The following is a 17,932-nucleotide window of genomic DNA, read 5'->3' on the forward strand; positions in this document are numbered from 1 at the left end:
TCTAAAACATTTAGTCAGTGATTATGTCTGAGCTGTGCCACCCCAGTGTAAGTCACATATCTCCCCTACCATTCACAGGCCAGGGTAATGGAGCTTGTGAACGGTTCAACCGCACCCTGCTGGGCATGTTACGGACTCTTGAACAAGGGCACAGAGTTAGATGGCACCAACATGTTGGACCAAATGTTGGGAAAAAATTTCAAAAATAAGCGAGGCATTAAGCTAGAGCCCAAGGGGGAACATACCCAATATCAAGTGGAAAGACAGCCCTTTCCCCCCAACTCCAGTATATGATGTGGTCTCAGAAGGATCCAATCCTCTCAAGAGACGTCTCTACTGAAACCTGCTGAGGCCCTGTGTGCTAAGTGGTGACTGTTCCGTCAGACCAGCTGGAGACCTGGAAGAGTTTGACCCTGTGGACAGTACACCAATGCAAGAGGTTCCTGCAGAGTGATACCCATCTCCTCTACCGTTCGAGCCTCCGGAGTCACAGCCAAAAGATGATTACCTGCTACATGACTCCCCAGAGGACACTGTTTCTGGTCGTGATTGCAGTCTAAGCGCTGCGAGCTTCCTGCAGAATACTCTGATTATGTTGTTTGAACTTTTTCCTGTTGTGCTTTAATTACATCAATTGAAATTTTCATGTTGCTTTGTACTGTGTTTTGATGCAACTGTAATATATTACATTTTTGGTTTTGTAGGCAGGTACAGTCTATTTTCTCCACGGTAGGTGGTGCTTGACCACAGCAGCGTTGCACTTGGAGGGGGAGTCAAGAGGAACTTGGTTCCTCTATGGTTTCTTGGGTCACTGGGGAAGCTATCTGATTGGAAGCTGTCAACTCTGACATTCATCTTGGTTGACGCAAAGCCTATTTAATGCCCTGGCTCCGTGGTTTGGCATGCATTTTGTGCGTGGGTTGTGTACGGACAGGTCACCCGTCTGACAGGGACAGTAATTAGTAGAGAGGTTCCAGATGAGTAGGGAAAGGAGAGGGTCATGCCATCCTTCCTGGAAAACTCCCAATTTGGATACAGACTGGCCAGACGACATTTCGCCTGTAGGCAGGTTGCCTACTGTGTGTATTTAGTTAGCACCTGGCTGCCCAGGTCAGGGGAAAGGGTTAATGATTTGCTTTCCAGACTCCCTCCTGTGTTCTATAAAAGGGAATAGGTCCAGATCCTGGAGGGGCGCTCCTTGGAACACTTGGGGAAATGCATGGGGAACCTACACTGAAGACTTGCTGGGATCTATGGTCTCCTCTGGAAGGCTGATTCATTGGAAGAAGCCTGGAACATGGACTTCTCTGTTAGAGCACCGCTAAGTTTGGACTTTCCTCTAAGAGACTTAGGTGCAGGTAACCTGGGGCAACCACAGTTGGGTTCAGTTATGGAAAACACATTACTGCATGTTATACATGTTTTGCCAAAAGTTCAGTAAAGTTGCTTCAACTGCTCATGGCCTGGTCTGAAGTTACTAAAGGGGTGCGTGTGGGGTCCTGGACTCCTGGGTACCTCATACATCCCACTCTCTCCAATGACTCCTGACTAAGTCTTTAGGCACTCTGTGCTGCAAGGACAGCCCTGGTATGTGGGAGCCAGTTGCTAATCAAGGGTCCAAGCATCACACCCCTTCACTATCAGAGTGTCCATCACACTTGCCTGTCACACATTCCCCGGTTGCTTGGCTGCTTTTAAGCACATTATACAAATACAGTTGTCCCTAGCATTGGCAATATAGCCTACTCTAGACAGCATCCTACATGCTGTGCCCCTTAGGCAGAAGCAAAAGTCCATCTAGGAAATATATCTACAAGGATTGGAGTCCATGATTTGGCAGTAATCCATAAAGGTAGGAAAGTTCCTCATTGGTGCTTGTAAGTCCACAATGGTCTCCAGATTCCAGACCCCACTGGGAACCCCGACTGGGTTCCCATCACCCCCCAAAGGAGGTGTTCCACTCCAGCAAAGTAACTACTACTAAATACAGTATTTCCCCAGGAACTGATCTCTACAACATTGGTTGAGACCCCTTTTTTAATTTATGACTGAGAGGGGGGCGATAACTTTGCAAAAATGGCAGGAAAACTGCTGACCCTTCCTGCTCAGTTACCTTTAGCTCACAGGTCAACCTAAAGGACACAGTGCAACATTAAGACATGGCAACATTTTACACCCGACTGCCCAAGTTAACTTGAGGGCATGACTGAGCACAGACAGATTAAACATAGTTAACTCTTCAGAACCCTCTTGTTAGGATTTAGATCAAATTTATCTATCTTTAATAACAAACATCACATACAGTATATACTGTGTTCTGTCCCATTTAAGTCCCGGTTCACATATATGCGATGCGGGAACCAGCGATATTCCAGCATTCTCGCATCACATGTCACCTACCAGCGGTTCACACTGACATCTGCGAACCGATGCGGGCGTCAATGCAAAGTTAATGACACCCCCAGATCGGTTTGCAGATGTCAGTGCGAACTGCCAAATGGTGCAGGAATCAGATTGCATGGGTGTGAACACATCCTTGCCGCTCTTACAGTAAAGAACCTTCTACGTAGTTTAGCCAATTCAGCCCCGGAAGATTTGGCTGCTCAATGACCAGGCCATTTTTTGCGATACGGCACTGCGTTGCTTTAACTGAAAATTGCGCAGTCGTATGACACTGTACCCAAACAAAATTGACGTCCTTTTTTTCCCACAAATAGAGCTTTCTTTTGGTGGTATTTGATCACATCTGCGTTTTTTATTTCTTGCGCTATAAACAAAAAAAGAGCGACAATTTTGAAAAAAAAAAACAATATCTTTTACTTTTTGCTATAATAAATATCCCCTTTTATATTTTTTTAAAAGCACATTTTTTTCCTCAGTTTAGACCGACATGTACAGTCAGATCCATACATATTGGGACATTGACACAATTCTAATCTTTTTGGCTCTATACACCACCACAATGGATTTGAAATGAAACAAACAAGATGTGCTTTAACTGCAGACTTTCTGCTTTAATATGAGGGTATTTACATCCAAATCAGGTGAACGGTGTAGGAATTACAACAGTTTGTATATGTGCCTCACACTTTTTAAGGGACCAAAAGTAATGGGACAATTGGCTGCTCAGCTGTTCCATGGCCAGGTGTGTGTTATTCCCTCATTATCCCATTTACAAGGAGCAGATAAAAGGTCCAGAGTTCATTTCAAGTGTGTTATTTGCATTTGGAATCTGTTGCTGTCAACTCTCAATATGAGATCTAAAGAGCTGTCACTATCAGTGAAGCAAGCCATCATCAGGCTGAAAAAACAAAACAAACCCACCAGAGAGATAGCAAAAACATTAGGTATGGCCAAATCAGCTGTTTGGAACATCCTTAAAAAGAAAGAATGCACCGGTGAGCTCAGCAACACCAAAAGACCCGGAAGACCACGGAAAACAACTGTGGTGGATGACCGAAGAATTCTTTCCCTGGTGAAGAAAACACCCTTCACAACAGGGGATAATCATTATAGCACTATGCAGGCCCAGAATGTATAGCAAACTTTAAATGCATACAATCAGGTCCATAAATATTGGGACAGCAACACAATTCTAATCTTTTTGGCTCTATACACCACAACAATGGATTTGAAATGAAACAGACAAGATGTGCTTTAACTGCAGACTTTCAGCTTTAATTTTAGGGTATTTACATCCAAATCAGGTGAACGATGTAGGAATTACAATAGTTTGTATATGTGCCTCCCACTTTTTAAGGGACCAAAAGTAATGGGACAGATTAACAATCATCCATCAAACTTTTACTTTTTAATACTTGGTTGCAAATCCTTTGCAGTCAATTACAGCCTGAAGTCTGGAACGCATAGACATCACACCAGACGCTGGGTTTCATCCCTGGTGATGCTCTGCCAGGCCTCTACTGCAACTGTCTTCAGTTCCTGCTTGTTCTTGGGGCATTTTCCCTTCAGTTTTGTCTTCAGCAAGTGAAATGCATGCTCAATCGGATTCAGGTCAGGTGATTAACTTGGCCATTGCATAACATTCCACTTCTTTCCCTTAAAAATCTCTTTGGTTGCTTTCGCTGTATGCTTTGGGTGATTGTCCATCTGCACTGTGAAGCTCCGTCCAATGAGTTCTGAAGCATTTTGCTGAATATGAGCAGATAATATTGCCCGAAACACTTCAGAATTCATCCTGCTGCTTTTGTCAGCAGTCACATCATCAATAAATACAAGAGAACCAGTTCCATTGGCAGCCATTCATGCCCACACCATGACACTACCACCACCATGCTTCACTGATGAGGTGGTATGCTTTGGATCATGAGCAGTTCCTTTACTTCTCTATACTCTTCTCTTCCCATCACTCTGGTACAAGTTGATCTTGGCCTCATCTGTCCATAGGATGTTGTTCCAGAACTGTGAAGGCTTTTTTAGATGTTGTTTGGCAAACTCTAATCTGGCCTTCCTGTTTTTGAGGCTCACCAATGGTTTACATCTTGTGGTGAACCCTCTGTATTCACTCTGGTGAAGTCTTCTCTTGATTGTTGACTTTGACACACATATACACCTACCTCCTGGAGAGTGTTCTTGATCTGGCCAACTGTTGTGAAGGGTGTTTTCTTCACCAGGGAAAGAATTCTTCGGTCATCCACCACAGTTGTTTTCCGTGGTCTTCCGGGTCTTTTGGTGTTGCTGAGCTCACCGGTGCGTTTTTTCTTTTTAAGGATGCCATGGAACATCTGAGCAGCCAATTGTCCCAATACTTTTGGTCCCTTAAAAGTGGGAGGCACATATACAAACTGTTGTAATTCTTACACCGTTCACCTGATTTGGATGTAAATACCCTCAAATTAAAGCTGAAAGTCTGCAGTTAAAGCACATCTTGCTCATTTCATTTCAAATCCATTGTGGTGGTGTATAGAGCCAAAAAGATTAGAATTGTGTCAATGTCCCAATATTTATGGACCTGACTGTATTCTTGTACATATTTTTGGTAATAAAAAAAAAATCGCATTAAGCGTATATTGATTGGTTTGAGCAAAAGTTATAGCATCTACAAAAGAGGGGATAGATTTATGGCATTTTTATTATTATTTTTTTTACTAGTAATGGCGGCGATCTGTGATTTTTATCAGGACTGCGACATTATGGTGGACAGACCAGACAATTTTGACACTATTTTTGGACAATTATACAGCGATCAGTGCTATAGAAATGCACTGATTACTATGTAAATGTCACTGGCAGGGAAGGAGTTAACACTAGGGGGCGATCAAGGGTTTCAGTGTGTTCCATAGGTGTGTTCTAACTGTAGGGGGATGGGACTGACTATAGGAGATGAGCGATTGTGGTTCCTAGCTAGTAGGAACTCACGATCTGCCTCTCCTCTCCTCACAGAACAGAGATTTGTGTGTTTACTCTCTCGTACCCGCGGTCCCGCGTGGCCGGCAGTCATCGTGACTGCCAGCCATGAGCATCGGCACCCCCCGCAGTGCAGCGCCTGCTATTCCGCTAAAAGGAGCCGACGTATAGCTATGACGGCTCGTGGGATCATGCCGACCTGCCGCAGTATAATGACGGTGGCTGGTTTGTGGTTAAGGTTAAACCTCTTTTCTTCTCATTTTAATGAGTGGCCACGTGTTTTATTAAACTCCCTTCCGCGAAAAAGTTTTATCCCTATTGTGGGGTCACCAGTATGGTATTTTTAAGAGAGAATAAGTTCAGTGCTCGCAACCTTTCCTCATAACTAATGTCCTCAAGTCCCTTTATTAGCTTTGTTGCCCTTCTTTGTACCGGGACTGGGGCCCAGAACTGGACAGCATACTCTAGGTGCGGCCAGACCAGAGTCTTGTAGAGCGGGAGAATTATCGTTTTATCTCTGGAATTAATCCCCTTTTTAATGCATGCCAATATTCAGTTTGCTTTGTTAGCAGCAGCTTGGCATTGCGTGCCATTGCTGAGCCTATCATTTACTAGGACCCCCAGGTCCTTTATCATCCTAGTGGAGGATATGACAGTGGGCAGTATGTACAGGAGAGCAGACCCGGACTGGCCATAGGGCAGACCGGGCATTTGCCCGTTGGACCGGGGCCGTCCGTTCCGTGGCCTGTTGATGATCAGGCCGCACAGCGGGGGGTAAGCAGCGACCACGGCCTATACATGGGTAACACAGACCGCGGCCGCCACTCGCCTATCGCTATGCGGCCGTGCCTGTGTCATCTCTGGCGGCTGCATGGGCTGAGCTGTGTGTCTCTCTCTCTCTCACACACAGCTCAGCCTCAGAGCCGCGCTGACAGTTCCACTCTCCTCCTCCAGCCATGGGCATCTGCACGATGGGGAGAGCTGCAGGCTGCTGACACGATGTTTCCCCTGCTCGCCCCCCCTCCCCTTCTTATTTCGGCAGCACAGGGAAGAGAAGGCTTTCCTGTCTGTTCTTCTTCCCTCCCCATTGGCCACAGCGGAGGGCCAATCAAAAGCAACTAGAGGGGCATCATGGGAAATGTAGTCCCAGAGATCGGTGGCCCAATTGTTCACCAGATAGAGCCACGCTGTACCACACCACTAGAGTGAGCCACACTGTACCCACACCACAGATAGAGCCACGCTGTACCGCACCACCAGAGAGAGAGCCACGCTGTACCCACACCACCAGATAGAGCCACTCTGTACCGCACCACCAGAGAGAGCCACACTGTACCCACACCACCAGATAGAGCACGCTGTACCGCACCACCAGAGAGAGAGCCACGCTGTACCGCACCACCAGAGAGAGAGCCACGCTGTACCCGCACCACCAGAGAGAGAGCCACCCTGCACCACACCACCAGAGAGAGAGCCACGCTGTACTGCACCACCAGAGAGAGAGACATGCTGTACTGCACCACCAGAGAGAGAGACATGCTGTACTGCACCACCAGAGAGAGAGCCACACTGTACCTCACCACCAGAGAGAGAGCCACACTGTACTTCACCACCAGAGAGCCACACTGTACTTCACCACCAGAGAGCCACACTGTACTGCACCACCAGAGAGCCACGCTGTACCACACCACCAGAGAGAGAGCCATGCTGTACCACACCATTAGAGAGAGCCACGCTTTACCGCACCACCAGAAAGAGAGCAGGTCAGTGTCACTGGGCAGTGTGGTCAATATGTACAGAAGAGGAGTGTTGAGGATATGATAGTAGATGGTATGTACAGAAGAGGATCATGGAGGGTATGACAGTTGGAACGAGGACTGTGCTAGTCAACCAGGACACTTGAGAGGGGGCATTAGGGGAAGAATTGGACTGCAAAAAAGTTATTTGTTTTAGAAATTCAACTTACCATTTACTGAAATATAATTAATTGTGGAATCGATCTCTTTTACTTTACTGATCAAACTGGAGACTGTAGAAAGAGAAAAACATGCATGAATCTTTAAAGAAATTCACCAAAATTATTATGCAGTCAAAAAACTATACACATATTTATTTTACTTCATGACCAGTGGAGCAATGTAGAGGGTATGACAGTGGGTAGTATATACAGGAGAGGAGTGTGGAGGGTATGACAGTGAGCAGTATGTACAGGAGAGGAGTGTGGAGGGTATGACAGTGAGCAGTATGTACAGGAGAGGAGTGTGGAGGGTATGACAGTGGGTAGTATATACAGGAGAGGAGTGTGGAGGGTATGACAGTGGGCAGTATGTACAGGAGAGGAGTGTGGAGGGTATGACAGTGGGTAGTATGTACAGGAGAGGAGTGTGGGGGGTATGACAGTGGGTAGTATGTACAGGAGAGGAGTGTGGGGGGTATGCCAGTGGGCAGTATGTAAAGGAGAGGAGTGTGGGGGGTATGACAGTGGGCAGTATGTAAAGGAGAGGAGTGTGGGGGGTATGACACTGGGCGGTATGTACAGGAGAGGAGTGTTACGATTGTATGTAATTAGAGGTCTGTGATTGCGTGATGCCTTTACTGAAAGATATTTACTATAAGGTTGTCATCTGACCCCATCTTGGGGGTCTTTCCCCAGGAAGGACGTGTCCCTGCCAAATTTTTGGCCTTGTCCCCTGCAGCTATGCTGTGTATAGTAAAGATTGCACTGTGTAGGTTCTGTCATTCACTTGTACCACTCAAAAATAGCTTCGCTAATGCCATCTGAGGTGTGCAACATTATTGATTACCACACATATGAGAACGGATTTGCACCTGCGCAGTGTGACCGCTCTATTTATGCCTGCACAGTTGGGAAGCTGCCCACTGTGTACAGTATATTGGGTGGCACTTGTGCAGCTCGCTCTTTTCCCATGTATTCGCTGAAAGGTTGGTGAGAAGAGAATGGACGGGCACTTATATGAGATATTGTGTGTACACACAGGCGCACTGGCTAGTTGGACTCAGGTCCCTCTCTGTAGTTGACATAAGTATACTGCCAGAAATTTGAATTAAACATTGTGTGCATCCCATTTTCCAGGGACTAGCTACAGTTGCATTTGGAGGCAGAGGTCAGAAAGGCATGTTCAGGCATTTCATTTTTTTGGGCACTGAAAGAAATTGGGGAACTTAATTTTTAGGGCACAATTTTTAGGATACCTGGATTTTTGGGGGGGGGGGCACATTACTAAATTGTTGGGCTACAGGAACTGTTGGAGCATATGCCACATGAGACCTATACTGAAATGATGCAACCCCTTTGCACTGAGTGGCATCCTTCTTCTGAGCTCAACTCTTCTCCATAGGACTGCACCCGTCTCCAGAGCTAAACACTTCTCCATAGGGCTTTCTCCTTCTGAGTTCAACCCTTCTCCACAGGGCTTCCACTTTCTTCTGAGCTCAACCCTTCTCCACAGGTCTGCATATTTCTTCTGAGTCTAACCTTTCTCCACAGGTCTACATCCTTCTTCTTAGCTCAACCCTTCTCCACAGGGCTGCATATTTCTTCTGAGTCTAACCTTTCTCCACAGGTCTACATCCTTCTTCTTAGCTCAACCCTTCTCCACAGGGCTGCATCCTTCTTCTGAGCTCAACACTTCTCCATAAGGTTACATCCTTCTTTTGAGCTCAACCCTTCTCCACAGAGCTTCATCTTTTTTTTTTAGGTCAACCCTTCTCCATAAGGCTGCATCCTTTTTCTGAGCTCAACTATTCTCCATAGGGCTGCAGCCTTCTTCGGAGCTAAACACTTCTACATATGGCTTCCTCCTTCTTCTGAGCTCAATCCCTCTCCACAGGGCTTCCTTCTCCTGAGCTTAACCTTTCTCCACAGGTCTTCATCCTTCCGAGCTCAACCCTTCTGCCCTTGCTTTGTGCACTGGTACAAATCATTTGATGGAGGGAGGATTATGGTGTGGGGTTGCTTTTCAGGGGTTAGGCTTGGCCCCTTAGTTCCAGTGAAGGGAACTCTTAAGGCTTCAGCATACCAAGACATTTTGGACAATTTCATGCTCCCAACTTTGTGGGAACAGTTTGGGGATGGCTCCTTCCTGTTCCAACGTGACTGTGCACCAGTGCACAAAGCAAGGTCCATTAAAACATGGATGAGAGAGTTTGGGATGAAGGAACTTGACTGCCCTGCACAGAGTCCTGACCTCAACCCGACAGAATACCTTTGGGATGAATTAGAGCGGAGACTGCGAGCCAGGCCTTCTCGTCCAACATCAGTGCCTGACCTCACAAATGTGCTTCTGGAAGAATGGTCAAACATTCCCATAGACACACTCCTAAACGTTGTGGACAGCCTTCCCAGAAGAGTTGAAGCTGTTATACCTGCAAAGGGTGGGCCAACTTTATTAAACTTTATTAAACCCTACAGACTAATAGGGCGTACACACGGTCGGACTTTGTTTGGACATTCCGACAACAAAATCCTAGGATTTTTTCCGACGGATGTTGGCTCAAACTTGTCTTGCATACACACGGTCACACAAGTTGTCGGAAAATCCGATCGTTTTAAACGCGGTGACGTAAAACACGTACGTCGGGACTATAAACGGGGCAGTGGCCAATAGCTTTCATCTCTTTATTTATTCTGAGCATGCGTGGCACTTTGTCCGTCGGATTTGTGTACACACGATCGGAATTTCCGACAACGGGTTTTGTTGTCGGAAAATTTTATCTCCTGCTCTCCAACTTTGTGTGTCGGAAAATCCGATGGAAAATGTCTGATGGAGCCCACACACGGTCGGAATTTCCGACAACACGCTCCGATCGGACATTTTCCATCGGAAAATCCAACCGTGTGTACGAGGCATAAGACTGGGATGCCATTAAAGTTCATGTGCGTGTAAAGGCAGGCATCCCAATACTTTTGGTAATATAGTGTATGTTTTTAGAGATGCAAAAAGAATAATTGGGAATGTTTTTAGCACTTTGTGAATAAAAAAAATACAGTACATACTGTATATCTTTAGTATTTACTTATCTGTCCCCAAAAGCTCTTTTCAGACACTCTTTGAGATAAATTTGTGGGAGGGGGGAAGAGAGCTCAGTAGACAGCTTGTCTATTCAGAACACAGTTCTTCTGCTGTGTGGAGGAGGTGTGTGCACTTTTCCTCCAATCAGCTCTCACACACTGTTACTGAAACCTCTCCACCCCCTCCTCTGTGCTCCTGACAGATAAAGAAAGATTTTAACACTTTTCTGCCCTTGTGAAAGGGTGTTAGGAAGAGAAGACTGCAGATAAACAAATAAAACCTATGTAGGAGGATTTGTTTCATCTCGGTGTATCACCTGAGGCCAGTCACTGCACTGGGTATATGGAGGGGTTACAACCGCTTTAAAATATCTGAAAAAGCAAAATTGATCTATATATACCAAAGCGTTTTGAATTTATCGAATGTGTCAGTATCTAAGGCTAACGTTTCCTCCATTTTCATGAGATCATTGGCCACAGATACCCACTGCATACGTAACGGGAGAATGGGGGTTTCCAATGGGCAGGTATAACCTGCCAGGCAGCCAAGAGAAAATATCTCAACAGACACCTCTTCTGAAAATACACCGACCCCGGCAGATAGATAGTAATGAATGGGCTACAAATCTGCCCCACGCAGCCCACATTCCTTTGTGATTTAGGTGTAAACCGGCCCCAAATCTAGTTATGATGTCTCATATTACAGTAGGATAAACAAAGCACTAGTACCATCCAGTGCAGCAATGATAAAGACCTTTAACACCCTATTATATCAGCCATAAGCTTGATGACTGAAAACGTTTATTAACAACTGATCTTAACTTTCTGCCAAAACCTTAACCTGCATTAAACCTAGAAATAATTTACAGAAGATGCCTCCTTCTCCACCTACCGGTTTCCCTCAGATGTGACTGCTCCTCGGCCATGTTCACATCTGCTCAGGAAGAAAAAAAAAACTAATTATAGGAAAATTTATTTAATAACAAAGAAGGCACACATCCAAACTTATCTTATCTCTGAGATGTGGATTCAGGTCCGATTCAACTTCAATCCAGGCTTCTGAAATGTCAATCCATTTTGAATTTCCATCTCATTTATGGTATAAAAAAAATTGCATCAACCCATCTAGTTTAGTATTAAATCATAAAATTCAAGTTTTTCCATTCAAAAAAGTTCTACTAATGCTACAGTGAGCAACTACTGTAGTAACAGTTTTTCTGAAGACCATTTATGGTTCCACCAATACTGTGTACAAAGCCAGCACCATAAAGACATGGTTTGACCAGCTTGGTGTGGAGGATCTCAAGTGTTCTGCACAGAGCCCTGACCTCAACCCTACTGAATACCTTTGGGATGAATTGGAATGTCGATTGTGAGCCAGGTCTTCTCATCTAACATCAGTATCTGACCTCACAAATGCACTTTGGCTCATTGGACACAAGTTTCCAGACACACTCCAAATTTTTGAGGGAATTCTTCTCGAAAGAGTGGAGCCAGCTCCATAAAGACATGGTTTGACCAGCTTGGTGTGGAGGATCTCAAGTGTTCTGCACAGAGCCCTGACCTCAACCCTACTGAATACCTTTGGGATGAATTGGAATGTCGATTGTGAGCCAGGTCTTCTCATCTAACATCAGTATCTGACCTCACAAATGCACTTTGGCTCATTGGACACAAGTTTCCAGACACACTCCAAATTTTTGAGGGAATTCTTCTCGAAAGAGTGGAGCAAGCTCCATAAAGACATGGTTTGACCAGTTTTGTCTTGCACAGTTCCCTGACCTCAACCTCACTGCATACCTTTGCAATGAATTGAAACATTTAATGTGAGCTAAGTCTTCTCATCCAACATCAGTACCTGACCTCACAGATGGGTCCAAATTCTCACAAACACCCTCCAAAATCTTGTACATAGTCTTTCCAGAAGAGTGAAATCTATTGAAAAGTGGCAGAACTCACTATTAACAATTATGGTTTTGGAATGGGATGTCCAACAAGCTCATATACACTATATTGTCAAAGTATTGGGACGTCTGCCTTTACACACACACATGAACTTTAATGGCATCCCAGTCTTAGTCCGTAGGGTTCAATATTGAGTTGGCCCACCCTTTGCAGCTATAACAGCTTCAACTCTTCTGGGAAGGCTGTCCACAAGGTTTAGGAGTGTGTTTATGGGAATGTTTGACCATTCTTCCAGAAGTATATTTGTGTGTCAGGCAATGATGTTTGACGAGAAGGCCTGGCTCGCAGTCTCTGCTCTAATTCATCCCAAAGGTGTTCTATCGGGTTGAGGTCAGGACTCTGTGCAGGCCAGTCAAGTTCCTCCACCCCAAACTCACTCATCCATGTCTTTATGGACCTTGCTTTGTGCACTGGTGTGTCTGCATGTTGGAACAGGAAGGGGCCATCCACAAACTGTTCCCACAAAGTTGGGAGCATGAAATTGTCTAAAATGTCTTGGTATGCTGATGCCGTTAGTACGTTTAGAGCGTAGACTGCAAGTCAGGCCTTCTCGTCCTCCATCAATGCCCTGACCTCACAAATGCTCTTCTGGAAGAATGGTCAAACATTCCCATAGACACCCTCCTAAACCTTGTGAACAGCCTTTCCAGAAGAGTTGAAGCTGTTATAGCTGCAAAGGGTGAGCCAACTCAATATTGAACCCTATGGACTAAGACCGGGATGCCGTTAAAGTTCATGTGCGTATAAAGGCAGGCATCCCAATACTTTTGGTAATATAGTGTAGGTGTGATGGTCAGGGGTCTAAAGACTGTTGACCATGTATTGTAAGCCCATGCTCTGCCAATCTGAGGTCAAAAGGAGCTAAAAATCTAAATTCTTATGATAAACCTTTCTATATTTTTTTTTATAAAAATATAGACAAAAATAAAGTTTTTAACTGTAGCAGTAATACTCACAGGAGATGAACAAGAAAACTGTGACGACACACAGAGCAAGGAACAGGAAGATGAGAAGGACCACCAGGATCAGTAGGAGCCACATTTTAGTACTCATGGCAGCTGAAATAATAATTGTAGACAGACAATTGTGAACAAGCCTGCAACCATCAACTGTTATAGGAGATCCTCATCCATACACAAAGCCATTCCAACACAATCTTAAACAATGAGGTTGGCTATTCCCAGCATCAGTGACGTCCTGTGCACTTTGGTGCACAAGCTCTGCCCCCCAGCCATGCGCCCGGCCTCTTTCAGGAAGCAGGATGCATGGATTCCTATGGCGGGGCGGGAGGGGGTGGTACATTTTGAAGCACCTGATTAGAGCCAGAGGCTCTAATAGACTTCAAAATAGGGTGAGCTTGGGGCGCAGAGAGTGCACCCTGATCTCACCCAATTGTGTGAAGATAGCAAATTAATTTTCGCTATTTGCACACTAACCTTCCTCCCCGCCAATCAGGAGGCAGGGCGTCAGACCTGTTTCCTGATTGGCCAAAGCGCCAGGCCACACTATTGGATGCCTGGCGCTTAGGAAGAATGGCGGAGGACTCGGAGACACACGCTGGAGCGGAGGTCGCGGTATGTACCACAATGTCAGAAATGCATGTGGGGGGGTTGGATTATGCTGCCAGAGCCACGAGCCGCAAGTGGGGGGGGGGGGGGGGTCGGTGGGAACAGTGGCTGCATGTGATGGGCACAAGTAGCTGTATTTGATGGGCACAAGCGGCTGCATATGACGGGCACAAGTGGATGCATATGATGGGCACAATGGCTGCATGTGATGGGCACAAGTAGCTGTATTTGATGGGCACAAGCGGCTGCATATGATGGGCACAAGTGGCTGCGTTTGATGGGCACAATGGCTGCATATGATGGGCACAAGTGGCTGCATTTGACGGGCACAAGTGGATGCATATGATGGGCACAATGGCTGCATTTGATGGGCACAGTGAGCCTGCAATTGATGGGAGGGGGGTTCAGTATTTTACAGTTTGTTTTCGCCCCCCAAAAAATTTTGAGCACCAGCCGCCACTGCCCAGCATGCCAGTCAATTGCACTGGGTTAATGTGTCATTTATAGTGGGGACAGAAAGTATTCAGACCCCCTTAAATTTTATACTCTTTGTTATATTGCAGCCATTTGCTAAAATCATTTAAGTTCATTTTTTTCCTCATTAATGTACACAGCACCCCATATTGACAGAAGAACACAGAATTGTTGACATTTTTGCAGATTTATTAAAAAAGAAAAACTGAAATATCACATGGTCCTAAGTATTCAGACCCTTTGCTCAGTATTTAGTAGAAGCTCCTTTTGATCTAATACAGCCATGACTCTTTTTGGGAAAGATGCAACAAGTTTTTCACACCTGGATTTGGGGATCCTCTGCCATTCCTCCTTGCAGATCCTCTCCAGTTCTGTCAGGTTGGATGGTAAACGTTGGTGGACAGCCATTTTTAAGTCTCTCCAGAGATGCTCAATTGGGTTTAAGTCAGGGCTCTGGCTGGGCCATTCAAATACAGTCACTGAGTTGTTGTGAAGCCACTCCTTCGTTATTTTAGCTGTGTGCTTAGGGTCATTGTCTTGTTGGAAGGTAAACCTTCGGCCCAGTCTGAGGTCCTAAACACTCTGGAAAAGGTTTTCGTCCAGGATATCCCTGTACTTAGCCGCATTCATCTTTCCCTCAATTGCAACCAGTCGTCCTGTCCCTGCAGCTGAAAAACACCCCCACAGCATGATGCTGCCACCACCATGCTTCACTGTTGGGACTGTATTGGACAAGTGATGAACAGTGCCTGGTTTTCTCCACACATACCACTTATATTTAGGGCCAAAAAATTCTTTCTTGGTCTCATCAGACCAGAGAATCTTATTTCTTATTTCTTGGAGTCCTCCAGCTGTTTTTTATCAAACTCCATGTGGGCTTTCATGTGTCTTGCACTGAGGAGAGGCTTCCGTCGGGCCACTCTGCCATAAAGCCCCGACTGGTGGAGGGCTGCAGTGATGGTTGACTTTCTACAACTTACTCTCATCTCCCGACTGCATCTCTGGAGCTCAGCCACAGTGATCTTTGGGTTCTTCTTTACCTCTCTCACCAAGGCTCTTCTCCCCAATAGCTCAGTTTGGCCGGACGGCCAGCTCTAGGAAGGGTTCTGGTCGTCCCAAACATCTTCTATTTAAGGATTATGGAGGCCACTGTGCTCTTAGGAACCTTAAGTGCAGCAGAAATTTTTTTGTAACCTTGGCCAGATCTGTGCCTTGCCACAATTCTGTCTATGAGCTCTTCAGGCAGTTCCTTTGACCCCATGATTCTCATTTGCTCTGACATGCACTGTGAGCTGTATGGTCTTATATAGACAGGTGCGTGGCTCTCCTAATCAAGTCCAATCAGTATAATCAAACACAGCTGGACTCAAATAAAGGTGTAGAACCATCTCAAGGGTGATCAGAAGAAATGGACAGCACCTAAGTTAAATATATGAGTGTCACAGCAATGGGTCTGAATACTTAGGACCATGTGATATTTCAGTTTTTCTTTTTTAATAAATCTGCAAAAATGTCAACAATTCTGTGTTTTTCTGTCAATATGGGGTGCTGTGTGTACAATAATGAGGAAAAAAATGAACTTAAATGACTTTAGCAAATGGCTGCAATATAACAAAGAGTGAAAAATTTAAGGGGGTCTAAATACTTTCCATCCCCACTGTATATCAGGTGCTGCTGAGTTGTTCATATTCCTCCACAACCTTCAAATAAATATCACGTTTAGTTATTGGTCTTCATATACCAATAATTGGACCAATAAGAAGCTCTCTTTCATTGGCTTATGTGCTCCAGATATATAGAGCACTTCTTAATAGTTGCAAGATTTATAGAGCCAAGACTACAGAATATTGGTGTTAGTAAAAGGTAAATGTCCTATAAATGGAGGTGTGTGTCCTCCTATGGAGTAGGACCTGGAGTAGAACAGAAGGTTGTACCTTGTTATAGTAACAGCTCACCGTTAGCTTTTTCATAGTTCTTCTTTCTCTGTGGACCAAGATCATGCAAAGTGGCGTACGCACCTTCCTCGTCAGAGTTCCCTGAGGACAAACATAGAAAGAGCAACTCCTGGCATTGTGTGCAATCAATATACTTTAAGGTCTTAAAACAACACATTTCAATGCATAGTACAATATATAAAAACAATAAGATAGAAGAGGTCTATCAGTATTTTTTGGGTACTCCATCAAAAACCAGGAGGAAAGAGATATGGAACCCCAAGACTTGCAAATTCATTGAGTACGCCATTAAAAATGATTATTTTACTTGCAGACCCCAAATTAGGGTCTGTTTACCAAGAAAACCAAGAGTTACTAAACTACAGAACACACCAACACATTTCCCATCTCACTCAACATGCCAAAATGATCCATTATTCTATCTTACTCGATTCCATCTCCAGATCTTCAGTATTCCTTGTTGTGTGTGGAGAAGGAGCAGGATTTCCTGTGCTCGTCATTCTCTGTCGTCTGGGACTTCTCTGGTCTTCTGAGATAAATGTGTGAAGAGGAGCTCACCAAATTCATTTTAAAAATGACCACAAAAAAAGGGGAAGTGTATCCAGTCCTGTAACATAAAAGGGGAAGTCCACCTAGCATCTCCTCTGGAATCAAATCTCTCTATTTCGCTTTCCCCCCCTCGGTTTCCCCTTTTTTATGTCCGATTTATAAAGCTCTACAAAAAATGTATTATTTCATTATCAATATAGAGCACTGATCCTTTTTTCCCCGACCTCTGTGATTGCATTTGTTATTTCTACAAGCCGCTATAAAGGAGGACCCAAAGATGATGAGAGTGGCCCCTGCTTTGATGATGAGGGACATGTACCAAGGCAAAAAAGAAAAGACACAAATTCTGTTTGGCTGGGAGTAGTGATTTAAGTAACGTTTAATGTGAAACAACAAAAATACAAAATTCCTTTAACCACTTACAATACAGGGCACTTTCACCCCCTACTTGCCCAGGCCAATATTCAGCTTTCAGCACTGTCACACTTGAAAATTGTGTAGTCATGCCACGCTGTACCTAAACAAATTTGTTATCATTTTTAAAAACATATAGAGATTTCTTTTGGTGATATTTAATTACCACTGGGGTTTTTAATTTTTTGCTAAACAAACGAAAAATCACTGAAAATTTTGCAAAAAAAAAAAAAGTTTCTGTTATAAAATTGTGTAAATAATTATTTTTTCTTCTTCATTGATGGGTACTGATGAAGTGGCACTAATATGCTGCTCTGATGGGCCCTGATAGGCTGCACTGATGGGCACTGGTGAGGCTGCGCTGATGGGCACTGATGGGCACTGATAGACAGCACTGATGGGCACTAATAGGCAGCACTGATGGGCACTGATAGGCGGTAGGGATAGATGACACTGATGGGCACTGATAGGTGGCACTGATAGGCGGCACTGATGAGGAAGCACTGATGGGCACTGACAGGCATCACTGATGGCACTGACAGGCATCACTGATGGGCACTGGTTGTCAGCACTGATGGGCACTGATGAGGCTGCACTGATGGGCACTG

The 17,932-nt window shown here is 44.9% G+C and overlaps 1 protein-coding gene across 1 annotated transcript in view; it reads right to left on the reverse strand.

The window, feature by feature from the left end:
• LOC141134914 (hepatic lectin-like) overlaps positions 1 to 16,935 on the reverse strand; it is a 30,557-nt gene extending 13,622 nt beyond the window's left edge. Inside the window, exons 1-5 of the mRNA XM_073624346.1 lie at positions 16,789 to 16,935; positions 16,362 to 16,442; positions 13,321 to 13,422; positions 11,292 to 11,333; positions 7,334 to 7,396 (exon numbers count right to left, since the gene is read on the reverse strand). Coding sequence (XP_073480447.1) covers positions 7,334 to 7,396; positions 11,292 to 11,333; positions 13,321 to 13,422; positions 16,362 to 16,442; positions 16,789 to 16,861 — 361 coding nt within the window. The 5' untranslated portion in view covers positions 16,862 to 16,935. The remainder of the gene's footprint in view (positions 1 to 7,333; positions 7,397 to 11,291; positions 11,334 to 13,320; positions 13,423 to 16,361; positions 16,443 to 16,788) is intronic.
• Between the last annotated feature and the right edge of the window lie 997 nt (positions 16,936 to 17,932).

Source organism: Aquarana catesbeiana, linkage group LG03, assembly GCF_042186555.1.
Source record: "Aquarana catesbeiana isolate 2022-GZ linkage group LG03, ASM4218655v1, whole genome shotgun sequence".
NCBI lineage: Eukaryota > Metazoa > Chordata > Amphibia > Anura > Ranidae > Aquarana > Aquarana catesbeiana.